The sequence below is a fragment of the Scyliorhinus canicula genome, chromosome 1, assembly GCF_902713615.1.
Source record: "Scyliorhinus canicula chromosome 1, sScyCan1.1, whole genome shotgun sequence".
Classification (NCBI taxonomy): Eukaryota; Metazoa; Chordata; class Chondrichthyes; order Carcharhiniformes; family Scyliorhinidae; genus Scyliorhinus; species Scyliorhinus canicula.
Genome location: NC_052146.1, coordinates 68,517,010 through 68,543,775, shown reverse-complemented (window position 1 = coordinate 68,543,775; position 26,766 = coordinate 68,517,010). Strand labels below are relative to the sequence as shown.

The 26,766-nt window shown below is 46.7% G+C and overlaps 1 protein-coding gene across 8 annotated transcripts in view; it reads left to right on the top strand.

Moving 5' to 3' along the window:
• The window catches only part of LOC119963410 (apoptosis-inducing factor 3), a 199,507-nt gene that overhangs the window by 65,777 nt on the left and 106,964 nt on the right, over positions 1 to 26,766 (top strand). For 6 of the 8 annotated variants that reach the window (XM_038792517.1, XM_038792536.1, XM_038792492.1 and 3 more), the window contains one exon: positions 19,244 to 19,517. The exons of 1 other annotated variant lie outside the window; for it this stretch is intronic. In XM_038792517.1, coding sequence (XP_038648445.1) covers positions 19,487 to 19,517 — 31 coding nt within the window. In that variant the 5' untranslated portion in view covers positions 19,244 to 19,486. Of the gene's footprint in view, positions 1 to 16,018; positions 16,193 to 19,243; positions 19,518 to 26,766 lie in introns of all 8 variants that reach the window. One more of the 8 variants, XM_038792502.1, reaches the window with a different exon arrangement.

The window sequence follows — 26,766 nt, the reverse complement described above, 5'->3', positions numbered from 1 at the left end:
ACCATTATTACACCATGATCTGTCTGCCCTGCATACTTCTAGCACACCTTCAGTGGGCACAATGTAACACCCTCACCAATATGGGGCCCAGTGTGAGTCACATCACAAGTTTGGATTTTGCCCGTGGCCAACATTTTGGAGGTATACGGATTAGTTACCACCTAGAAAACAGGGGGAAATAATTCATATTTCTCACCTGTGATGTAGTTTCCATGTCATGCTCTTGCCCGGACCTGGAAAAATTCATCAACTTCGCTTCCAGTTTCCACCCCTCCATCACTTTCACTTGGTCCATCTCAGACACTTCCCTTCCCTTCCTTGATCTTTCTGTCCCCATTTCCAGCAATAGACTATCCACTAATATCCACTACAAGCCCACTGACTCCCACCGCTATATGGACTACAGCTCTTCGCACCCTACACCCTGTAAGGGCTCCATCCCTTTCTCTCAACTCCTTCGCCTCCGTCACATTTGTTCTGACGATGCCACTTTCCAAAATGGTGCTTCAAAAATGTGTTCCTTCTTCTTCGGACCATGATTTCCCACCTACAATTGTGGACAGGGCCCTCAACAGTGTGCGGTCCATCTCCCGCGCCACTACCCTCGCCCCCTCCACTCCCTCCCAGAACAAGGGTAGAGTCCCCCTCGTTCTCACATTTCATCCCACTAGCCTCCGTATGCAAAGCATAATCCTCCGCCATTTTCGCCAACTCAAGCGTGATGCCACCACCAAACACATCTTCCCTTCACTCCCTCTATCAGCATTCCGCAGAGACCGTTCCCTCCGAGACAATCTAGTCCACTCCTCCACCATACCCAGTACCTCTCCCATCACCCATGGCACCTTCCCATGCAATCGCAGAAGGTGTAACACCTGCCAACTTTACCTCTTCCATGCTTTTTAAAAAAAAATAATTTTTATTGGAATTTTTTACAGAAAATATAAAAATATAACAACAAGTATAGCAACAAGCAGTAATATGCAACTAACAGCCCCATAACACCCACAATTCCCCCCATACCGTAACATCACATGTATCACACTCCCCTCACCCCCCCAACAAGAGAACTTAACCATAAATTAAAATTAAATAAATCAAATTTAAATAAAATAAGCAAACATAATCAACGTCCCCCCCACTCCCCCCTCCCCCTCCCCCTCCCCCCCCCTCCCCCTCCCTCCCCCTCTCCCCCCACCTCCTCCCCCCTCCTCCTCCCCCCTCCTCCTCCCCCCCTCCCCCTCCCCCCTCCTCCTCCCCCCCTCCCCCTCCCCCCTCCCCCCCTCCCCCTCCCCCCCTCCCCCCCTCCTCCTCCCCCCTCCCCCCTCCTCCTCCCCCCCTCCCCCCCTCCCCCCCCTCCTCCCCCCCTCCTCTTTCCCCCCCTCCTTCCCCCCCTCCTTCCCCCCCCCTCCCCCTCCCCCCCCTCCCCCCTCCCCCCTCCTCCCCCCTCCTCCCCCCTCCTCCTCCCCCCCTCCTCCTCCCCCCTCCCCCCCTCCTCCCCCCCCCTCCTCCCCCCTCCCCCCCTCCATCTTGGGTCTGTGTGCATATTCAGGATCCTGACCTTCCCGCTGCTTGCCATTTTAACAAAAGACCCTGCTCCCATGCCCACATGTCTGTTCTTGGCCTGCTGCAATGTTCCAGTGACGTGCAACGCAAACTGGAGGAACAACATCTCATCTTCCGGTTAGGCACGCTACAGCCTTCCGGCCTGAACATCGAATTCAACAACTTCAGATGATCAGCCCCACCTCGATCCATTTATTTTCATTTCATTTTAACTATTTCTTTTACCATTTCTTTTTTTCTTAATATACATTTAATTCCCCCCCCCCCCCTAATCTTATCCACCTTTCCTGCACCTTTCTTCTCTTTGCTTCCCCCTTCCCCTCCCCCCACACCTACAGTTCATCCTCTGATGTTAGTTTCTCAGCTGTTTGACCTTTCACATCTTTTGTCCTCTCTGGGGACTGCCATTAACACTCCTTCCCCTCGGTATCTGTGACCATTAGCACCCGGTTTCCCTGGGTTTCTGTGGCTATGACTCATCTTTCATGCTCACTCCACAGTATAAATAGTTCCCACTTTCTCGGTCTGTTAGCTTTGACAAAGAGTCATCGGACTCGAAAAGTTAGCTCTTTTCTCTCCCTGCAGATGCTGCCAGACCTGCTGAGATTTTCCAGCATTTTCCCTTTCGTTTCAGATTCCAGCATCCGCAGTAATTTGCTTTTATTTATGTAGTTTCCTTTTCCATTCTTAACTTTTGATCTCCCATCATAATGTTTTGCAGGAAACCTTTCAGAGAGAGAGGGGGCATTTTTACTCCTTGTGCACCATTTCTCCAGAGCTTCTGCATATTGTGGTGAGAAATCAGGACAACTCCAAGCTTTGGTAGCTATGGTACTGGACTAGTAACCTGGAAGACATTAGTCTAAATCAGAAAATAGCAAGTTGTGAATTGAATGCAATAATCCTGTAATTGGCAGCCTGGAGCCAGAGAGAAAGTCACCATGTTAAGTTGTTGGGTTGTTGTAAAAGTCCAACTGGTTCACAAGTGTACTTCAGGGAAGGGAACCTGTCACTTTTAACTGGTCTGTCCACTAATTACCTCCAGTGTTTTTTCTTTATTCTTTCTTGAAAGTGGGCTTCGCTGGTAAGGCCAACACTTGTTGCCCATCACTTGAACGGAATGATTTGCTGGACCATTTCAGAGGGCAATTGAGATTCAACCACATTTTTATGGATCTGGAGTCACATGTTTACCAGCCTGGGTAAGGACACCAGATTTCCTTCCCAAAAGTACACGGGTGAACCAGATGGGTTTTTAGGATAATCAGTTATAGTTGCCATGGTCACCACTGGTAGTCTTGTGACACAGTTGGTAGTGTCCCTACCTCTGAGGCAGAAGCTTCCGGTTCAAGTCCCACCCCAGGACCTTATTGGTATGGAAAGTACCTTCATATTGCAGCCAAACAGATTGAGTGTCAACCTACAAAAGCTTTCCAACACATGATAATTGGTGGTAAGAGCAGGAGAGACTTCTGGTCAGCAATGTTTGATGTGGAGTGGTGCCTGTCAAGCTATAACCCCCTGGTGACAGGCTAGGACCTATTTTGGAAATTACTAGTTATGGAAACAGAAGAAAGTCTGCCTTAGTACACCATTAGGTCTGGGAAGAGAATTGGATTGGGTGGTCACCATTACTGAGAATAGCTTTATATTCCAAATTTATTGATTGAATTTAAATTCCACCAGCTGCTGTGGTGGGATTTGAACCCATATCCTCAGAGCAATAACCTGGACTCTTGATAATTAGTCCAGTGACATTATCATCACAGCACAATCTTGCCCAATACAATAGAGTTTTAATCCACTGGGGGCATCTGGAAATAGGTAATGAATGCTGCTGTGCCCCATCGCTCAAAAATAAATATAAAAATAATTTCACGTCTACAGTTAAGTGCAAATGAACATTTTATGAAGCCATCGTACATTTTAATTGTGCAGTGTTTGCAGGGTGTGCTGATATCATTTTTTAAAAATCTGTTTATTAAAATTGTTTCAGAATTTTTTATTGGGCGACGAATGCTGAGAAGGTGCTGGGATGGTATGGGGAGTCGGAGGAGGTGTGGGTGCAGATGGAGTCAGGCTTGTGTAGGAGGTCAGAGCTACAGGCGTTGGTGACGGCTACCTTACCCTTTTCTCTGGGGAAGTATTCTGGGAATCTGGTGGTAGCTTCCACATTGCGGATATGGAGACAGTTGCGATAACATTTTAAACCTTGGGGTGGTATCGAAGCTGGTGCCAGTGTGTGTGAACCATATGTTCAAGCTGGTGAGGCTCGACGGTAGATTCTGGGGATGGGAGGTGAAGGGGGTTGCTGGGACAAGGAATTGTTTGTGGAGGGCAGATTTGCGAGCTTTGAGGAATTGGTGGCAAAACTTGGGCTTTCATGCACGGAAATTTAGATATTTGCAGGTGCATGACTTTGCGAAGAAGATTTTTCCATCTTTTCCTGTGATACCCCCTTCTTCGTTGTTGGAGAGGGTTCTTCATTGGCGGAGATGGAGGAGCGGAGCATGTAGGGGGTTTATGGGAGGCTCATAGCAGAGGAGATGGCATCCTTGGTTGGGGTCAAAAACAAGTGGGAAGAGGAGGTTCGGTCTGAGCTGGAGTGTGGTGCGAGATTCTGTGCAGGGTGAATACGACGGCATCATGGGCAAGTTTAGGGCTGATACAGTTGAAAGTGTTGCAAAGGGCCCATTTGATCAAATCCAGAAGAATAGGTTGTTTTTGGGAGTGGAGGATGAGAGCGAGCGGTGGGACCAGAACATGATGAGTGTGGTTAGCCAGCCCCCGAGAACAGTGCTATATTGTCCTCAACCCCAGAGAAAAATCCACTCACCCTCGCTTTAGTCAGATGCACTCTGTGCACCACCTTAATTAGATCAGACTTAGCCAAGCACATGAATACGTAGAGTTGACCCTGTGAAGGGCCTCACTCCATACCTCATCATACAGAATGGGACCCAACTCACCTTCCCATTTCGCCTTCACCTCACTCAACGGAGCTGATTCCACTGAGAGGATATGGTCATATGTGCCAGAAATAGTCTCCCCCATCAGACCCAGCCAAAGACAAAAAGCGCTTCAACAGGGAAGAGGGTGGCACCAAGGGAAAGGAGGGGAAAGCCGTGCTCGAGTAATCGCAAATCTTAAAGTATCCTCCCATGACTTAAATGTTGAGTCCAAACTTGCTGGCGGAAAAAGGTGGTTATTGCAGATGCGGGCGGGCAAAGACATGGGACAGAGCTTAAAATGCTGCCTGAACTGCTTCTAGATTCTCAGGTTGGATTCAGGGAAAGTCTTACCGGAGAGAAAGGTAACAATACAGTAACTATTCCACCAAGGCTAAAAGCAGTGCACACACTTGCTTCCATTTGGCCCCACTTGGTACCAGGATCACTGAACCACAACAGTATCTTCTGAATATTGGCTGCTCAATAGTAAAACAGTAAATTGGGTAGAACCAATCCCCCTGATTGTCTGTCTCTTTGGAGCAAAGCCCCACAGATCCTTGGAGCGGGATTTTCCGGCCACGTTCGCCTGGCGACCGGAGAATCCAGTCCTGAGTCAATGGAGTTCTCCATTGTTCGCCTCTCACCTGTGGCGTTTTTGCAGCGGGCTGGGCGGGAGAATCCAGCCCTTGGAATCTTGTCGCCCAAATAAAGGAGGACATTAATTTATTGACTTTGCCAAAAAAGGACTTGGGGTGAAAGATGGGGAGACAGTGAAAAATAAATAAAAATATCGGTTCATTTTAATATTCTGAACCCTGTCCACCAAGGACAGGGGGAGGTTATCCTACCTCTGTAAGTCTGACTTGACACTATTAACCAGATTTGTGTAATGTAATTTATGAAGTGAGGCCCAATTGAGGACCACCCGGACCCCCAGAAAATGAAAGCTTGTCTTGGCAAGGCTATCTTTGGTAGCCGCTCAAATTGGCAGCTCAAGGTAGCGGCCCAAGTTGGCGGCTCCTCTGTGGGGGGTTGACAGGAAGCATTCGCTCTTGTCCAAGTTCAACTTGTACCCAGAGAAGGAGCCAAAACTTCTAAATTGTCTCATCATAGAGGGTACTGGGTTCGTAATATAGAGAAGGTGTTATCCGCGTAAAGTGAAACCCTATACTCCACCCCTCCCCAATTTATCTCCCTCCACTTATCAGTGCTATAACAAGCGGTTCTATTGCCAAGGCAAACAGGAGCAGAGACAGTAGATACCCCTGTCTCGTGCCCTATTTAATGGGAAGTAGTCAGAGTTCAGACCATTCGTATGAACACTAGGGGGCCCTAGATGGTAATCAAATCCAGGAAATAAACCTGTGCCCAAATCCAAACCTCCCGAGATCAATCAGATATTCCCACTCCACTCTATCAAACGCCTTTTTGGCATCCAGAAAAACAATTATCTTCGGTTCAGGCACCAAGGAGGGGAAAAGAACAACATTTAGCAGGTGGCGTACATTGGCTACCAATTGCTGATCATTACCAAAGCCTGTCTGATCCTATGAGATCAGCTTGGGAGGCAGGGCTTCCGCCACAATTCCAGCAGATTGGCAAGTAATTAATATCCGCATTTAAGAGTGAAATATGACCCACACTCTTTTGGATCTTTGTCTTGCCTGAGAATCAAGGAGATAGAGACCTGTATGAGTGTAGAGTGCAACAAATCCCAGGAAAAGCAATCATCAACATGTCCAGAATTAAAGGTACCAACAGCTCTGCAAACATCTTCTAAAATTCAATGGGGAAGCCATCTGGGCCTGGGGCTTTACCAGCCTGCATTAACCCAATGCATTTAATAATTTCCTCTGGGCCTAACAGGGATTCCAACTTCTCACTCCTCTCCCCTCCACAGCTGGGATGAATAGGCTGTCCAAACAACCCCTCAGCCAGAGGCTCCGATCTATAGAGACCCCGATAGAAAGATTCAGAAGCTGCATTAACCTGAGGAGGGGGCAGAAATCTGGCTGTCTTTCAGGTGCATACCTTTTTAAAAATAAATTTAGAGTACCCAAATCATTTTTTCCAATTAAGGGGCAAATTAGAGCGGCCAATCCGCCTACCCTGCACATCTTTGGGTTGTGGGGGCGAAACCCACACAAACACGGGGAGAATGTGCAAACTCCACACGGACAGTGGCCCAGAGCCGGGAGCGAACCTGGGACCTGGGCGCCGTGAGGCAGCAATGCTAACCACTACGCCACCATGCTGCCCTTCAGGTTACATACCTATACAATCTCCAAGGATGCCTCCAGTCATTTCAGCTGGTGAGCTAAAAGGCGACTGGCCCTCTCTCCATATTCATACTCCTTGAGTGTTGCTGCTGGCCCACTGTTCTGTCCGTCGACAATAGCTCGGATAGTGTCTGCCGCTTTTTCCTACTTCCCAACAACTCTGGGGTTGGGGGCAAGTGGGTACCAGTGGTCCCCTCAAGAATGGAGCCCCCCAGCCTCTGCTGCTCCACCCTCGCTGTCTTCACCATGTACATTTTAGAACATAGAACATAGAACATAGAACAGTACAGCACAGAACAGGCCCTTCGGCCCTCAATGTTGTGCCGAGCCATGATCACCCTACTCAAACCCACGTATCCACCCTATACCTGTAACCCAACAACCCCCCCCTTAACCTTACTTTTATTAGGACACTACGGGCAATTTAGCATGGCCAATCCACCTAACCCCGCACATCTTTGGACTGTGGGAGGAAACCGGAGCACCCGGAGGAAACCCACGCACACAGGGGGAGGACGTGCAGGCTCCACACAGACAGTGACCCAGCCGGGAATCGAACCTGGGACCCTGGAGCTGTGAAGCATTTATGCTATCCACAATGTTACCATGCTGTCCCTTAGGAGATAATTTTGTAGGAGATAATTTTCCCCCTGAGGACGACCTTAAGGGATTCCCACAGCATAGAGCGTGAGATAGATTCACTTTAATTACATTTTATATATTCCCTAAAGGCGGCAGACATGTGTTCACAAAATTCCTTGTCTACTAATAATCGAATCTCCATGGAGGAGCTTGGGAGGGACCTGACTCTAATGCCAAATTAACAAAGTGCAGGACATGGTCCGAAATCATTATCACTGAGTAACCAGCTACCACCACAAAAGGGAGGAAAGACCTTTCCACCACAAAAAAATTGATCTGCAAGTATACCTGATGCACGTGTGAATAAAAAAAATCGAAAATCTTTATCACCTGCGTGAAAAAAGCGGCAAGGATCTACACCCCCATCTGTTCTATGAAAAACAGGAAAGCTCTGGCCACCCCTGATGGTCAGAGATTAGGGCTTGGACCAACCCAGACTAGGGTCTAGAACACAAATTAAGTCCTCACCCAAAATAAGCTGATGTGAGTCCGAATTGCGGAATGAGGTCAACAAACTATTAATAAATTTTGTACCGTCCTAGTTTGTAACATAGATATTAACCAGAGCCACTGGAGTGCCCTACAGAGAGCCTCAGACAAGATCTTAGTGGCAGAAAATGGAACCCTTTTATTAATTAATATTGCCGCACCCTGGGCTCTAACACGAAGCCCGGATGAAAGATTTGTCCCACCAACCCCATCCGCTACCTTGCCTGGTCTCTGACCCTGCAGGAACACAATGTCAGAATTTAAACACTTAAGGTGAGCAAATACACTCGACCTTTCACTGGGCCAGTCAACCCCCTGAAATTCCAGGTGACCAAACAAATTGGGGGTCTCCCACGCGGTCTGCAGAGTCAGCCATTTCCACCAAGAGAGATTATCCAACAATACATAAAAGGCACAGCAAACAGGCCTACCCAAGATGGCCAACAAACCAGATCACAAGGCTGAACAAAGAAAAATCTACAGTAACCGTTAGCAAACTACCCCTTCCCCCCTCCCGCCCCGTTCTTGCCCTCAGATACTTGCTCCATGGCTTTCACGGTTTTATTGGTCTTCCCCAGAGCCACTTGAATGGGAGCCAAGGCCTCCTCCATCGATTTGCGGAAGTCCTCCGACACAACCCGCCAGTGCTTATCAAATTCTTTCGCCAAGGTACTTGAAAGTTCCTCAGCATTAGTGGAGTGGCCGGAGCCTCAGAGGCTGCCTCTGCCACCTTTTTCTGCCAATGAGCTCTGAGAGGCTCTGATTCCCTTGACGAACTTCGACTGTCTTCCTTTTGTCACTGATTTTCCTGGGCATTTCACCTATCTAGGGTCCTTCTCCCATTAATTCTGTGGGTTTGCAAAAGAAAATATTGCCTTAAACAAAGAGAAAAGGGCAAAAAGTGCAGTACTCTAGCTGGAGCCACATTGTGCACGTCTTCCCCTTACATAACACCACTGGAAGTCTCGGGGTGCTGATATAATCAGAGTTTTCCTCACCAACCATGGAAGCTGTGGCTTAGTTGATTGTCTTCATAGATTCGGCATTCCTCCAAATTCAAAGCATTTATTTACATAATTTCTTGTTTATTTTCTCAAAGAGAATTGAAATTGGACAAATGATTGCAGCAAATTTGCATCAGAATGGGTTACATGGCTCTTTTCACATTCAAACTGCTGACGACCAATTGAACAACAGTAACAATAGTGTATGGATGTCAGTTGGGCCATGAAACCATTCCGGAAACTCTCTCAATCTCCTGCCTTCAGTTCAGCAGCAATCCAACCCTTCATGCACTAGAGAAAGTGTGCAAAGAGGCATCTTCTCTGGTAATTCTACTGAGGTTATGGCAGGCGTTTTGGAGAATCCCTATGGAATTTTAAGAACGTGATTGAAACTGGCTTTAAATTACTTAAGCGCTGTAATAGAATTAAATAATCCAACCCCAATTGAGTTTCGGAGGGAAAATGCTCCCATCCGTCATCCATTCAGTGACTGAATTTGAGAGGAAAGTAAATAGTTCCCCTAGAAGAAATTCCAACTCAACAGTATTTAACTCGAAGGGAACTCTAACGACAACTTTTTGTTGAATAATTTAGCCAGTACTGCTGAAAAAAAAGACATGCAACCAAAGCTTTTCATATTGTGCTCATCAGGAAAACTTGCAAGACTTTCCAACAGTAACAGGGCAACAAAAATTTACACTGCATGAGAAGAGAGTGCTGATTGGTTGTCAAATAGACTCTGCTTGGCGGAGGTGTTGCCATGGAGAATACAGTATGGAACAGTTAACTGCCCAGGTTTGTTCCAACTCAAAACTGGCAGATTGACTTGATGGGTCAAGGTATTTGTTATGATCTCAGTTGATGTTATCACTGGACGGGAAGGTGCCAGAATGGAACCTTGACTCAGAAGACCGTAACTTTAAATCTTTTTATAAAAAGGTGGAAGAACAGAATCATAGGACCGCTAATTAGTTTTAACAACAAGAAGAAACATTTAATAAACAGGGAAAAATTGGATTATAATACAATACTCCTTTACTCCGCCCTCCCAGATTAACAATTACCCACTGATTTTAAGATTAACGTGGGTTACAAAGTACATCCTAAGCTATAATGGGTCTCATGAACACAAAATGTCACTTTTAAGCATGCATGATGACTGTGGCCAAATGCACGCATGCCACTTTGAACCCGAGTTAGTATCTTTGGTTTTCTCCTCAGAAATTTCCCATATGATTGTCACATGAGAGTTTCCAAACTCCACTCCCAATAACACACTTTAATTTTTTTTCTCACAATAATGTTTTCCCTTAGCCATTTGCATTCCAAAATCCAGTCCAGGTTTTCCACATGACACTTTTGAACAAAACTTCTGCTCCACTTTTGCTGGGAATCCAGTCTAAGATTTTACATCCCTCCGTAGGATATCTTTGTCTTGACTGCTGTACAGACTTTTCATAATTGCCTTAACTTCCAGACTCTAGTAAAATTGCATCAATCATTTGATTTACCTCTGAGGTCTGCTATTCCACTTTAAATCTGGTTACTGCAATTGTCTCTTTAACTGAGAACACTTTTTAAAATCTTCCTCAAATTCTTCTGAACAATACCTTGGCCTCTGTTCTCGTAACTTCAGTTGTCTTAGACTTTATTTCTGTCTCAAGTCCCTGGTTATCTGGACTGTAACCTGTTCCTTAGGAAGTCTGCATCTTTGCAGCTCCCATGTCCTGTCCAGCCTCTCCAGGCAGACTTGAGAGATGCTCAATGCCCACTGTCCTGTCTCCAACTGCCAACAAATTCAGTTAAACTAAGAACAGAAAGCCTTCCTACCTTAAAAGCGCCTCCAGTTGCAAGCAACGACTGCTACTACTATTTATTCTTCACAGCGCAACCCTCTCTAGGTACAATTGAATCAAAGTTGGAATTGAATCGAATCCCCATGCATACAAACACCTTTGTCCAACATGAATCTAAATATAGGCTTCAACCTTCCAGGCACAGAAACTTTAAATTAAACCCACTTAAACTATTCCTTATTTCTACAGTTTACAAATACAAACCTAAATCCCTTAAAACTACCTTTGTTTTCCTAACTCATTGCCAGAGGGAATTAATAATTTGGTGGTGCATGAGTGCCCTCTTATACCAGTTTGACAGGCCAGAATATTAGTCCATCATTTCCCACAAAAGAAAACTCCCAGTAATCCATCTTTTTGCCATTACCCTTGACCAATTCCTCAATGCCTAACTCTTGAGTTCAACCTCCCAATTTACAGAATTTTGCTTATGTTAACAGGTGATGTGAAAGTGCAAGTTATTGCTTTGTTGATACCCAAAAAAATTATTAACTCAACATGTTTGATAAGTTAGTATCTTTATTACAATAGAGTGTTGCACTTTGAGTTTAAGAGAAAACCTGTACTGGTATTTAAGCTCAGCATTCCCAAGTGTTACTCAATGGTCCAGATCGTCCATAGGGGATCCTGCTGATCTCCTGCCATTATTCGGGTTGGAAATGAAATGTAAATGAAATAATAATCGCTTATTGTCACGAGTAGGCTTCAATTAAGTTACTGTGAAAAGCCCCTATTCGCCACATTCCGGCGCCTGTTCGGGGAGACTGGTACGGGAATTGAACTGTGCTGCTGGCCTGCCTTGGTCTGCTTTAAAAGCCAGCGATTTAGCCCGGTGTGCTAAACCAGCCCCATGGGAACATTAATAAAAATGGCTCTTTTCAGGAGGTAAGAAAAATCCATCATAATAATAATAATCTTTATTAGTGTCACAAGCAGGCTTACATGAATGAATACTGCAATGAAGTTACCGTGAAAAGCTCCTATTCGCCACACTCTGGCACCTGTTGGGGTACACCGAGGGAGAATTCAGAATGTCCAATTCACCTGCCATGCACATCTGTCGGAACTTGTGGGAGGAAACTGGAGCACCCGGGGGAAACCCATGTAGACGCGGGGAGTATGTATGCACAGACTCCGCACAGATAGTGGTCCCTGGCACTTTGAAGTAACAGTGCTAATTACTGAGCTACCGTTCCATCCACTGACAGAATTTCAGGGCCAGTGTGTACAAACACTTGGGTGCAAATGAAGCTGATATTGTGTTGTTAACAGATGGCTCTGGAGATCTCTACACACAATTAATTGCTTATGAACAATATTGTTGGCACTCTGTTCAAGAGGGCATCTCAAAGATATTGCTTATGCACTACATGGGTGTCCATCTCAATTATTGAATGATATCAGTATGTGGGAGTTCAGATAGATTTCAATGTTATCTTCTTGGACAGTGTTCTTCAAGACCACGGTGAAATGATGCCATGGTCTTTCTCATCACTCTTAGTGACTGTGAAGTGCCAAAGTTGATCATGTTGGCAAATGTGTTCAAAAAGTTCCACCTCACGATTAAGATTCATTAGGCATAGAATGGAAACCTTCCTTTGGCCCACATATGAGATTTAAGTCCATGCTGTGTGATTAACCCATGCCAATAGGAGTGAATAGTTGTAGGGAGGTGGAATCAGTCTCATCATTAAGTCCTTCACAGGAAGACCCAGAATTAGCGGCAGGCAATAAGAACAGGCTGCAGTGATATTAAAGATAGAAAGAACCATGCAACTACCTAAATCAGAAATAGAAACAAAGTTATGAGAAATGTGCAACAACATCTGTTAGCATCTAAAAAGACAAAAAACATTTGAGGTTTCGGGTAAAGATGACTGAAACATCAGGGTAGCTGATACATTTAAAACTGTCCTGTATAAATCACTGCAGCATACTGAGATCTGGCCCAATTGACTGCCTATTGACAGTAATATTTGAAAAATTCTTAAATTATAACAACAACTATACCTCAAAAGCTGTATGCACTTTGGAACATGCAGCGATTGTGAAAGGTGCTATTGGTATCTGATTGCCTTTCCTTCTTTATAATCCAGCCAATCAGATATTTGCACAAGCCAGAAGGCTCACTTTGCAAACATGGGAACTTTATATCTTTGTTTGATATCTGACTCGATTGGGCTGCAGGGGGAACAAGTTGTTGCCGTAGGTCTGAACCTCCTCCAGTTTGTGAAGCCTCTTGTTAAGGTGGTGAGCGTCCATGTTACAGTCAGGCTAGAACCATACAATCCCAACGGTGCGAAAGGAGGCTATTTAGCCCATCGAGTCTGCACCGACCCTCTGAAAGAACACCCTACCTAGGCCCACACTCCTGCCCTATCCCCATAGCCCCACCTAACCTGTACATCTTTGGACACGAAAGTGCAATTGTAAACTGGTCCATGCACCTAACCTGCACATCTTTGGACTTACAAAGCAGTCACTTATTTCACAACGAGTTGTGCAGCTCACCATGCCATGGTGAGGACTTTCACTGAGCAAGTTAAATGTAGTGACATGTGTTAGCTGAGATGAGCTAAAAAAAACAAACTTTGGACAATGTCATCGCAACTCTTAAGTATATAACGATTTACAGCCTCTGGTGTTACTTACAAAAATCCCAGGTGATGTTGCTAGAAGTGTCTCTTTACGGTAATGTTTGCTATTCTTGATGAACATGCCGCCGAAACTTTTTGTCTTTCATTCATCAAGACAGATTTGCAAGAATACCAAATTCTAAAGGGAACAACAATTTATACTGCAACCAGGCAGGTCGACTCTGATTGGTCAAGGCATTGCTATAGGGAATGAACTAAGTAATGGCTGTTTCCTAATCATTTGTTTAGTTGAAAAGGGCACAATGTGTGGACATATTATTTTTGTTTGCAAAGGAATGGGGCCCAGTGTGCGAATATATGTAGATTCCAGCAAGCAATGTTCAACTTCTGTACCAGCAAAGAACCGGTTAAGTGTTTTGTTGGTGTTTAGGTCACACCACTGTGACAGAGGCTGCAGAAGGTGGCTGATAATTGGTTGACAAATGGACTCTGATTTCTAGAAACATTACCATGGAGAATGCACCAGGGAACTGCTAACTACCATGCTTTTGTTTAAATTGAAACCAGGCAGCTCCACTCTGATTGGTCAAAGCATTGCTATGGGGAATGAACTAGGGATGACAATAGTGACAAGCAGATTGGGGAAGAATTTCACTTTGTTCCGTGATAATTTTACCTGGCTTTACCTTAACTCAGTATGGCAAAGGGACATTAACTCTGGTTTTGTGTTAACTGATATTTTGTTTAATGTTTACTGTTCATTTCATCAGGAGTTGCAGAGAGCTTGGCCCTAAATTCCTCTTCTAGAATTATGAGAACAAACTATATTTTTATAGTGATTTTAACAAAACAAAATGTCACTGGAGCATTATGAAGCATAATCAGTCTCTCGGCCACAGAAAGTGGTTTGGGGCAGATTCCCAAAAACCTGGTCAAAGAAGCAGGTTTTAAGTAGGATCTTACACAAAGAAAGAAAGTAAGAAGTCTTACAACACCAGATTAAAGTCCAACAGGTTTGTTTCAAACACTAGCTTTCGGGGAACTGTTCCTTCCTCGGGTGAATCACCTGAATTTAACCTGGTGTTGTAAGACTTCTTACTGTGCTCACTCCAGTCCAACGTTGGCATCTCTACATCAAAGAAAGAAAGGAAAGAGGTTTAGGGAGGGGATTCAGCATTTAGGTCCCGGCAAATGAAGGCACGGCCACCAATGGCAGGTAAAACCGGGGATGCACAAGAGGCCAAAATTATTGGGACACAGATATTACAGAGGGAAGGGGGGATGAGGGATTTTGATTTTAAAATGAAGCATAGTTTGACCAGGAACCAAAATAGGTCAGTGAGCGCGGAGGTGATGGATAATGGTACTTGGTGCGAATGAGGGAACAGGCAGCAGAGTTTTGGATGACGTCAAGGGCTGAGTCTTACCAAAAAATGTCAAAGTGTCAGTTCCGGTGAGAAAAACAGTTGGCGGGATTTCTCACGGAATTCTGAGTCTCTTTGCCAAAACTAAGGAGTGGGCGTGGGTTACTCTGTCACTCTGGTGGGGCAGGGCCTCTTAGAGGTGGGAGTCGGCTTCGAACATGATGGGGCGCTATTTTTAAAGTGCTCCCCATCCAGCACCCCAGAGGTCTCAAGGACTCTTCCCCCACCCCCCCAATGTCTGATCTCCCTCCCAACTACCACACACACACGCACCCCTCCCTCAGTGCCAACCTCAGAGCCAGGGGTCACTGACTGGGCTTTTTCCTCCTCAGCAGATGAGTGAGGTGGGGGTGAAGTCTTATTAAATTTCTATAAACGTTTCGCACAGTGGTTAGTACAGCTGCCTCACAGCGCCAGGGCCCCGGGTTTAATTTCAACCTTGGGTGACTGTGTGGAGTCTGCAAGTTCTCCCCATGTCTGCGTGGTACAGGTTCAAATCCCGCCATGGGAGCTGGTGAAATTTATGTTCAATTAATGAATCTGGAATATAAAACTAGTCTCAGTGTCGGCGAGCATAGAATTCTCATTGATTGCTCTAAAAAACCCATTTGGTTCACTAATGTCCTTCAGGGAAGGAAATCTGTCATCGTTATCTGATCTGGTTACCTGATCTGGCCTCCATGTGACACTGGATCCACTGCAATGTAGTTGACTCTTAACTGCCCCCCAAAATGGCACTCAGTTCAAGGGCAATTAGAGATGGACAGCAAATGCTGGCCATGCCAGTATCATGCCAAATCCCACGAAAGAATTAAGAATTAATTTGAAATGCCAAAGTACAGTCTTGGGTGGAAATCCTTCCTTAGACTGGTGCAATACCTGAAGGAGAAGGACCCCATTGCTTCCTTTCATCAATATGGGGCTTGATTCTCCATCAGTGGGATCCTCTGCTTTGCCCCGCAGATTTCCCGACAGTGTGGGGGTGCCCACAATGGGAAACCCCATTGACTGGCTGCCGGGACGGAGGATCCCGCTGCCGGCGGAGGTGTACCACACAGAGGTGCCGTGAGATAGAGAATCCTGCCCATGATGCTTTCCATAACAACCACCCTCAAACAGCCATTTATCCGAACACCAATTTTTTTTCATAATTGACAAACAATTGTCCAAATAAAATGATAACACACTATTTTTTTATTGTGACGCATAGGTTTTCTCCACGGTTTCGCAACAGTTTCCTGGAGATTGATTTTCCACTCCAGGGCCGTATCGGCCAATCCTGGCATTTTGGCAGCCCCTTGTGGAAGCCTTGAAACCTACAAGACAGACAAGATTGGAATTGAACCCAGTTCCCAGAGGTTAGAGCCTTGTGTCGAACCTAAAGGTATGCCTATCACCACCCCTCCCCATCCTCCTTGTCACACCATATGATGGTGCCAACTCCGCATCTCAGAATGAGAACAGTACGTACCCAGATACACCAAATTCACATACCCAAACACCATGATTCTGGTTTCCTACACACCATGATGGAAATATCACCCATTCTGTGGTACCAGCATTATAGAACATCATGGTGTCATAGAAATAGAAATACAGAGCGTGATTTAATTAAATGGGAACAAAGTCCAATAGCGAGCGCATTTAGCCGCCTGTTTCCCGGCGCTCGCACTGCAAGAAACACAATGCTGTTAAATGGCACTCAATTCGATAGGGGACCTCAGCGGGGAACATGTGGCTGAGGCACTGAGGAGCTCCGCTCACCAGAAATCCTCAGTGTAGCGAGAGATTGGCATGCTATTTTTAGAAATGGAGTCCTGATCTCTGAGCTCCTGGCGCGACTCCCGAACCCTAAATGTCACCTCAGGTGGGTTTGGCTGTGAGTTCTCCCTGACTCTGTCGACGAGTTACCCGCAACTATCTAACCACACGTAGTCACCTTTTTGGCCCCTGAGGGGTTTCTCATCAGTGAAGCCCAGACTTATGGTGGGATTTACCGACCACCCCGCCGCGTGTTTTTGGTGGGGGAGGATTTCCTGTTGACAGCACCCCGCATCGCCAGGAAATCTGTGCGCCGGTGGGACCAGAAATTCCCAACAGTGTGAACAGCTGGTAAATTCTGCCGTTGGAATTATTTTCATCACTGGGGAGCTGAACTCACTGGCCAGACTGGCTTCTCAGAGATTGGGCCATCATTTTGAAAGGGTGACCCGATCTCTAATTGGGCTTGAGGGTCCCCAACACCACCACCCATGGGCAATGTTACCCCCACACACACATGGGCATTCCCTCAAACCACCCCAAGTGAGGACACTCCATGATTGTGGAGTGTGGGTTGCTGAGGGGCTTCCTTTTCAGGACTTCCCACGGCCCCTTTTGGGCCCTCCCATTCCAGGCCCCCACACTTCCAGGACCCTCACCCTTCACTCCCCCAAACTTCCAGAGGCCCCTTAATACCCGCTCTTCAACCCCCCACCCTTCATAGCCCCCTCAACCTTCCTTTCATGGTCATGGCCCCCTCAGGCCCTGACCTTTGGCAGTGCCATCCGGACCCCGTGGCACTGCCACCCTGGCCAGGGTGTCAGTGCCAAGCTGTGTGGGTGCCAGGGGGAGAGCCAGCGCTATTAAACATCATTTGGGTTAGTTAGAGGTCTCAGCGGGGAATGCGCGCCGAGGAGGCATGTCGCCCCGTTTTCTGCATTGAGGAGTTCTGCTTGCCGGTTCTCCTCAGTGTACTGAGAGATTGGGACGCCATTTAAAAATGGAGTCCCGATCTCTGAAGCCCCCGACATGACCCCGGCTCAATCTCCAAGCCCAACGAACTATGATGGGTTTCCGGGCGTCACCTCACCTCCACAACCCCAGAGCAGGGCACCTCCAGCCCGATGTGAAAAATGCTAGCTTGGCACCTTGGCAGTGCCTACCTTGTCCCTTGACAGTGCCCCTGCCAGCTGGCAATGCCACCTGGGCACCTTTGCAGTGCCAGGTTGGTGGCAGGATGCCTGGGTGGCACCAGGATTGCTGGGGCTGCACCTGGGGGGCTCCAATCACCTGGAAGACCCCCATGAGTGCTGTTCCATCTGGTCCCCATTTGTGGAGACCAGTACTGAACAGCGCTCGCCCAAGGACCCTGAAGCGAAGGGGACTTTTCTGTTAAATCGTGCTCTAAGTGTCATTTGTAGCAGATTTTACTGGGAGTTTCTCGCCAGCTCTGCCGGCGAGTTCCCTACCATTATCTAACGACATTTAGGGCCCGATTTACCAGCTGTTCACGCTGGCGGGAAATTCCGGTGTCATGCCACAGCATAGGTTTTCCGATGACTAGGAATGCTGTCAACGGTAAATCCCATTGACAATGGCGGAAGCAGTAGATCTTGCTGGGGACGCCGCCGCTACTGAAAAACACGAGGCACGCTGGTAGATTTCACCCCTGATCTGACAAAGGCCCTGAATGACTGCAGTATGACATTCCTGCTCCTGTACTCGAATTCTCTCTCCATGAAGGCCAACATACCATTTGCCTTCTTCACCGCCTGCTGTACCTGCATGTCAATCCCCATACACATTCTGGTGGTCATCATCCTACCCATACCATGGAAACAACCCCACGTGCAACGTAATATCAATGCCATGCTCCCCAAGAAAGAAAAAATATATTGTGCTGTTCATGGCCACCAGCATTGTACAGCTAACAAAAACCATTTTTTGAAGTGTAGATATGGTTGTAATCTAGGAAACACAGAAACTAATTAGCAATCAGTGAACGGCCACAACCCGCAATGTGTTAATGGCCACATAATGACCAGATGGGTCCATGCTTTCAGTGATTTCCAGACATTAGTTATGCCCATGGGAAGCCAGGCTGTTCAATTAGAAGAGGAAGAAAATTAAAACCAATGCTTCTATTTAACACAAAAGCAAAACAGTGGACATTTGAACTGGACACATAAAATACTGGAAATACCCAGCAGGCCAGGTAGCATCAATGGAGAGAGGGAAAACTTAAGGTCACTGACATATATTCTGCTCACAAAGAAGCAGAATGTGAAAAAACCCCACAATGGTGCAGTCCATGAGTTCAAGGTGAAGGGGTAGGGACCAACAGTTGCGATTGACCCTTGAACCATATCAACTGTGGCCCCATGGTAGCGTTCTCAACCCCTGAATCAGAAAGTTGTGAATTCCCACTCCAGAGACATGAGCATAAATCTAGGCTAATACTCCAGTGCATTGCTGAGGGAGTACTGCACTGTTGGAGATGCAGTGTTTCTCTTGTCATCTCTTATAAATACAACTTACCTGTGCAAGAATGTATTAGAGAACAACGTGGAAAGTTGCATTGGGATGACTTGTTACACCTTGGTTTCATTTTAGTTATTGTGCATTGCAGTTCAAAAAGAATAGATAAAGGATGTATTTGTTCTTGGTTGTTTAGATTTTGAAGATTGGATACTCATAAACCCACCATGGATTGGTTCTCATTATCATGGATTTCTCTGCACCGCAACGTTTAACAAGCACCTGCTCGACCAATATGGCCCTCCTATAACTGCCTTTCCTCTGAAGTAGACGAGACGTTGTGGTTTGAAACAGCCGCTCATCAGCCACATCAAGACACCGTGGTCCTTGGTTCTTTGGTTTCTATAGCAACGCGCCAACCTGTTAGCTTTGCCCAGTCATGGGCGGATGTTTCTCGAAGCCTAAACCAGGTGACTACTCTTTCAAATGCTTCACTAATTGCTCCTTATAATTGAGGAGGTTTCAATATGTTTTGAATAATTCTGACTGAAGTAGGTCAACACACTGAGTAAGGGGGGGGGAGCTCTGAGGAATTTTAAATCTCTTTCATCCACACTCGTTGCAGCTTAGGGAGCCTTTGAAAATTTGTTTATCCCCGAGAGTACCAAATTTCCACAACAGCTTCCAACACAATCCTATTAAAGAAAAACATTTCTCTCCCTGGTGGAAAGAGCTCTCAATTTCCCAATGGCTTTAAAGGTGCAGTGTTCCATTGGTTTTCCTCCCCTTATTTATTCAGGTTGGTTCTCCACATCAAGCTCTTGTAAAGATCAGGATTGATTTGGGCATCAGTTTATTCCCCCTTTATTTATGTGGAAATCATGCTTTCTTTATGCTTAAATAATAAACACCGATGATATAATTGGGAGAACTGGGTGGGTGGAGTTAATAAAGTGCATGGGAGATATACAATCCGACAAATTATTATGCCAATATTAATGAATGAATGCCTCATATGTTCATATAACCTTTCTTGCTGCTAACCAATTTAAAGTAAATAGGTTACTGTCTCTGTTAAAATAAGGAATGAGCAGATAAAGCCTTCATCTAGGCTGCAGATATTAATAGTGAGAAGACCAAGTGAAATTACTGAGTCAAACAATGCAGGGAAGTTGGATTAACGTCATTAGAACACAAAGCGCACAGCTTCCTCATGCATAGTGGGTAAATGCATCAAATACGGTCATACTGAGCCATGCAGATGAAAAGGTCAAAGGGCATTGGTTATTTGCAGAGAGCTGCAGGCACTAAAATTGGCCTCAGTGCTCATGGAATTGGTATGCTGCTCCTGGCTCATCTAAATAATTGCAGGTGTATATTGATAGTCCACATTTGAAGAGAAGAAGGTGATATATCAAAAGGTTGGAATCAGGACCCTCTGCAGTTGGCACTGTTGCTGTTGGTCTTCAGACAGGACATTGGGGAAATCTTGTTTTGAGAGAGAGAAGAGCGGATCCAAGACTAGTATGTTAAACTTTAAATAAGGACAATAACGAGGGCCTGAAAGCAGTGCTAACTAAAGTGAATTGGCAAAGGAGGTTAAGGGATAGGTCAATAGAGATGCAGTGGCAGACATTTAAAGGAATATGTCAGAATATACATAATAGTTACATTCCAACAGGAAAGAAAAATCTAAAAGGTGGACCCAGCATCTGTGGTTAACTAAAAATCTTGAAGGCATTAAAAACTTGAAGAAAAAGCATGAGGATGGGTGGCAGGTCAGAAGATTGGAGAAAATCCATGTACATAGATCCCTGAAAGTTGCCACCCAGGTTGAGAGGGTTGTTAAGAAGGCATACGGTGTGTTAGCTTTTATTGGTAGAGGAATTGAGTTTCGGAGCCATGAGGTCATGTTGCAGTTGTATAAAGCTCTGGTGCGGCCACATTTGGAGTATTGCGTGCAGTTCTGGTCGCCGCATTATAGGAAGGATGTGGAAGCATTGGACAGGGTGCAGAGGAGATTTACCAGGACGTTGCCTGGTATGGAAAGAAGATCTTATGAGGAAAGGCTGAGGGACTTAAGGCTGTTTTTGTTAGAGCGAAGAAGGTTAAGAGGTGACTTAATTGAGGCATACAAGATGATCAGAGGATTAGATAGGGTGGACAGTGAGAGCCTTTTTCCTCGGAGGGTGATGTCTAGCACGAGGGGACATAGCTTTAAATTGAGGGGAGATAGATATAGGACAGATGCCAGAGGTAGGTTCTTTACTCAGAGAGTAGTAAGGGCGTGGAATGCCCTGCCTGCAACAGTAGTGGACTCGCCAACATTAAACGCATTCAAATGGTCATTGGATCGACATATGGACGATAAGGGAATAGCGTAGATGGGCTTTAGAAGGGTTTCACAGGTCAGCGCAAGATCGAGGGCCGAAGGGCCTGTACTGCACTGTAATGTTCTATGTTCTATGTTAAAATATAAAGAACAGCAAAGAAGGACTATAAGATTAATAAGTAGGGAAAAATTAGAGTACAATGAAAGATAACTAGAAAAATAAAAACAGATAATAAGAATTTCTATAGATAAGAGGATACAAAGCAAGTGTTTTCCCTATAGAAAATGAGTCTGGGGAATTGGTAACAGAAAATATGGCATTGGCAGATGAATGAATTTTGCATCAGTCTTCACTATGGAGGATACAAGTAGCAGTCCGGAAATAGCTGTAAATCAAGAATTGGAAAGGCGCCAGGGTCTCAGGTTCAATTCCTGGCTTGGGTCACAATTTGTGTGGAGTCTGCACGTTCTCCCCATATCTGCATCGATTTCCAAGGGTGCTCCGGTTTCCTCCCACAAGTCCCGAAAGACGCGCTGTTAGGTGAATTGCACATTCTGAATTCTACCTCAGTGTACCCAAACAGGTGTCAGAGTGTGGCGACGAGGGGATTTTCACAGTAACTTCATTGCAGTGTTAATGTAAGCCTACTTGTGACAATAATAAAATTACTATTAACTGAGGAAACCTCTAGTCACTAGGGAGGTGATACTGAGCAAATTGATGGACCTGCGGACTGACAAATCCAAGGGTTCTGATGAATTTCATTCGAGTGTCTCAACAGAAGTGGCTCATGGGTTGGTTAATGGGTTGGTTTTAATTTCCCAAAATTCACTAGATTTGGGGATGATTCCATTAGGTTGGAAAATAGCAAAAAAGAGGGAGGCAGAAAGCAGAAAACCACAGGCCAGTTAGCTTCGCATCTGTTATAGGGAAAATGTTGGAAGCTGTTATAAAAATGTTAGAGCAGGGCACTTGGGAAAACTCATGGTAATCAGAGTCAGACTTAATTGAAGAAGTAACCTGTGTTGTAGATAAAGGGAAACCGGTGGATGTACTGGACTTAGATTTCCAGAAGGCATTTGATAAGGTGCCACAACAAAGGTCAGTGAGAAGTTCATGGTATAGGGGGTACCATGTTGGCATGGATAGAAGATTGGCTAGCTAACAGGAAACAGATCAGATACAGTTGTGTCTGTCTCTAGTTGACAGGATGTAATGAGTGGTGTGCCACAGGGATCAGTGCTGGGGCCTCAGCCTTTTACAATTTATGGGCTGTGATTTAATCACCATGTTTGCACCCGGTGCACAAGTTAAATAGCGGGAAAGGCCAAAATCAAGATTCGTGCTGGGCGTGAATCAGTTTGCTATCCAATCAGCCCACTCCCGATGGCGAGTTCCGGAACACGTCCAAATATAGTGAGCGTTCCATTCGCCCCGATTTGCATCAATTTCCATCTCATTTGCGAGATTGAAGTTGAATGGAATTGTGTCCCAGGAATTAACCGGCTTCCCAGCAAGAAATCACGCAGGCATCGTTCAGCACTCCTGTTTAAAAACGTGAAGCTAGTGCAATAACTGTTGCCCTAACTGCTGCCCTAGCACTCGATGGGTGGGTTGGGGAACCCCTCAGGGGTGTTGAGGTGAAACATTCCAGTTTGGAGGTCGCCCCTGGGCCGGGGGAGGGGGGGCGGGGGTTTAAGGGGTTTTTAGTCTGTGAGGCCTTCAAGCCATCGTTAAATATTGTGGAAAACTATAACGGGGCAACGACAGCTGCTGCCTGTCTGTCCTGCGAAGCACTTCCAGGACAGAGCCCTGCTCTTGGTTATATGCTGAAGATCACTTTAACACCCGTTGATTGTGAGCAGCCTCTAGCTTCACAGCTGAAAGTCTGTTGCTGATAAGGAATTGGCCCTTTTAGTTGAGAGAGCACTTCACGGCTGCAGGTTGTGTTTGCTGCTTGCTCCTGCTGGTGGCTGCAGATGCCTGGAGGTTGTTGTTGCTGTTTCCTTCCTTTCTGTAGCCGGAAAGAAGGACAATATTTTCTAAGGTACTTGGGTCCTGGAACACCGGGCTTAGGGGGAAGTAGGGTCCAGAAGGCAATCTGGTTTGCGGCAAGAAGACGCACCGGGACCTGGTGTGAGACATTGATCCCAATAGGCCATTGAAAATTGATGTACCATCAATTGGACGCGAGACACAACGAAGGTCCAAACTTAGGCTTTAATCAGCTAGATGTTAGCCCGGTGGTCAACTACAGTGAAAGGCCGACCGCCGGGAACTCTGGGTACTTACACCCCGCCTCAGAGGCGGGGTCTACTAGCCTCTTGACCAATTGGTGAGCAGTCACATGACTAGTCCCAGCCAATCAGCCGAGAGGCACATGACCAGCCAGAGCCAATGGGAAACCAGTGCTCTGCACCAATGGCAGTGCTCCTATTCATACCACCACAAAATGCCATTGAAGAAATGCTTTCATAGGTTGCTAATGCTTTTGTTGCTGATGTGGTGAGTGCTGCATGTAACTGGCACATCACCATGGGTTAAACACGCTGAAGGTCAAGGAAGCTCAACTGCACCTTGAGTGCCAGTGGAATATGTGGAAGCCAGGATTTGGTTCCAGTGAGATTGGGTCGTGTGGGAGGGCCTGCACGGCTGCGGCTCCTGGAAGGAGAATGACACTGATGGGTGGAACAGGTAACACACTGATGGACAGATCGGTTGTACGACAAAGTCTGGACATGATAACACATTCTCAGGCTTATCCTCCGTTTCTGTTGAGGAACCTGCGACCGGTGATACCATGAGTTTGTTTTTATTTTGTGAAAATGAGCTGATATAGCTTTGTATTGGTACTAATATGGAATGGTGATGTTTCCGTGTTGTTTAATGGTTAGTGTGATTTATGGAATGTTTCGTAGTTGATTTTCAAATCTTTGCTACCATTAACCATTCAATAAACAAAATGTTGTCAAGTGGATTCTCGTGGGGACATGTGCCATGTCTCAGACAATGATAATGCATTGCATTTCAATAGCACTTTCAATCCTGAACAGTTTGCCTGAACTTTAGAAGTGTCGGCACCATAGAGGCGGCAGCCAATCAAACACTCAAGAACTGGGCTTCAGCACTGGGAATATCTTCGAGACCAAAGGGTGAGTACGTGAATCAGGGGAGAGCACCTGATCACGGTCTCCCTAATGTTCCCAGCAAGGATCTGGGATCTAGGGGCTCCTGATGTGGCTGGGTGCAGAGCGAGGTTTTCTAGCTCAATGGATGGCACTTTGAGAGAAGGCAGATACGTAAGGGTGGGGGGGGGGGGGCTTGGGGAATTCTAGGGAATTCCCTGGGATTTCAGGGAAGCCTTAACTGGTTGTGGGTCCGTCTCCTCCAATTCCTTACAGATACCAAAATGGATGGGGGTGTTGATCCTACAGAGGATGCTCTTGCACTACTGGTGGCAGCCCAGGTGGCCAGACACCGGAGAAGGCAACAGATACAACGCAGGCTGGAGGCGGCACCCCATGAGCAGGGGACTGCCACACATGATGAAGGCCCAGCCGTCCATCAGGCCAAGGAGGGTCCCAGAGGCAGATGCTGGTGATGGCTCATGGTGTACAGGCATTGCTGGTCTTTCGAGGAGATGACAGACAGCATGCGGTGCAGGAGACTCCGTCTCAACAAAGAGACAGTGCGGCACCTGTGCCAAGTCCTCATCGACTTGGCACCCCATGGTAGAGGAGGACACCCACTCCCAATGGCCGTTAAGGCCACCGCAACCCTGAACCTTAATGCGATCGGTTCATTCCAGGACTTTCACTAGCTACAGCCTACAAGTATGCCCTGGCAGCTGACTATACCAACTTTGAGCTGGACCAAGCCCACCAAGATGCCCGGGTTGCATTATTCTTTTGCCATTGCCGGTATGCCCCGGGGGTAATTGATAGCACACATATCACCTTGTGTGCACCGGGGCATCAGGGAGTGCCCTTCATTAACAGGAAGGGGTCCCACTCCCTGAATGTTCAACTCGTGTGTGGCCACCACCTCCGGATCATGCACGCTTCCCAGGGAGTGTGGATGACAGCTACAACCCAGGACACTCGGAGATCCCGGACAGCTTCAAGGACCACCCAGGATGACAGGTTAGCTCCTGGAGGATAAGGAGTAGCCACTGAAGTCCTGGCTTGATACCAGTGCGGAGGCCAGAGACTGAGGCAGAGTCCCGACATAACGAGGCTCAAGTTGTCATTGAGCGATGCACGGATTGCTCAAAATTCGGGTCCGATGCCTGGACCACCCTGGTGGTACACTGTAGCATACCACCCAGAGGGTCTCTCGCATTGTGGTAGTCTGCTGTCCCCTCCACAACCTGGCACAGCAGTGGGGCAAAATGCTGGAGGAGGAGTGGCATGCGGCCTTATCTGAGGATGGGGAGGAGAAGGCGGACCAGGAGGGAATTTTGGACGTGCCGGAGGAGAACCCGCAGGAGGAGCCAGAGGATATGGAGGATCGGCAGAGGCAAGGGTCTGGCATGCCCATAGGACCAGAGATGCCCTCATCCTCGCCCACTTCTCATAGCTCAAGGTTATGTCCACCGGCTCCCCCCTCCCGCCCCATTCTCCTCCTTCTCCACAATTTCCCTCCCCTAACCCCCCCCCACTCCAACTACCGTGTTCCACTCTCTAGGAGTCCATGTAACATCACCCCAGGGGTGATGGGTCTGTGTTGGCACTGTCAGCGAGTCAATATACAAGGCAGGAGAGTGATGATATCTCACTGTGAGGTTAGCTCTGGTGCTCCTCAGTTTCTGCTGAAGTCTGACTCCTGTCTTTCTGCTTCCAACGCACTCACACCCAAATCTGAATGGGGATGTTTGATCTTGGGCCACAGTGCTCGGGGGATGAAGGGTTGAGAAGACCGGAGAGCAACAGGTTTGTGGGGATACAGGCAGGCCCACTGTGAAGATTAACGCGATAGTGGCTTCCCAAATATTTGGTTTAGCATGGTTTAATAGTGAACATTTGACATTTCCATTCCCCCTCGCTACACATGGTGACCCTTCCTCCCAGTGCCCACTCAGTGACCGTCAATCTTCTTAATCTTCCGTGGTCTACTGTTATATCTAGGTGTGTCCCCCAAGATGCATGTTGGAGTTGGAACCAGCCTATTGCCTTTTGCTTCCTGTGGTCTTTGATGCTCTTGGGGGATGGCCTCTGGAGGGCTGGAGCTCAAGGGCCCCAGCTGGCTTATGAGTGTCGCTGGCATTACCCTGCCACCCTGTTCTGCCTGCTGCCCTTGACATGCGCCAGTGTCAGGGGTAGGGACTGAAGATCACCGTTGTCTCCTTGGCGACAAGCCCCGGGTTGGCCTCCAGTGCTTCCTCCTC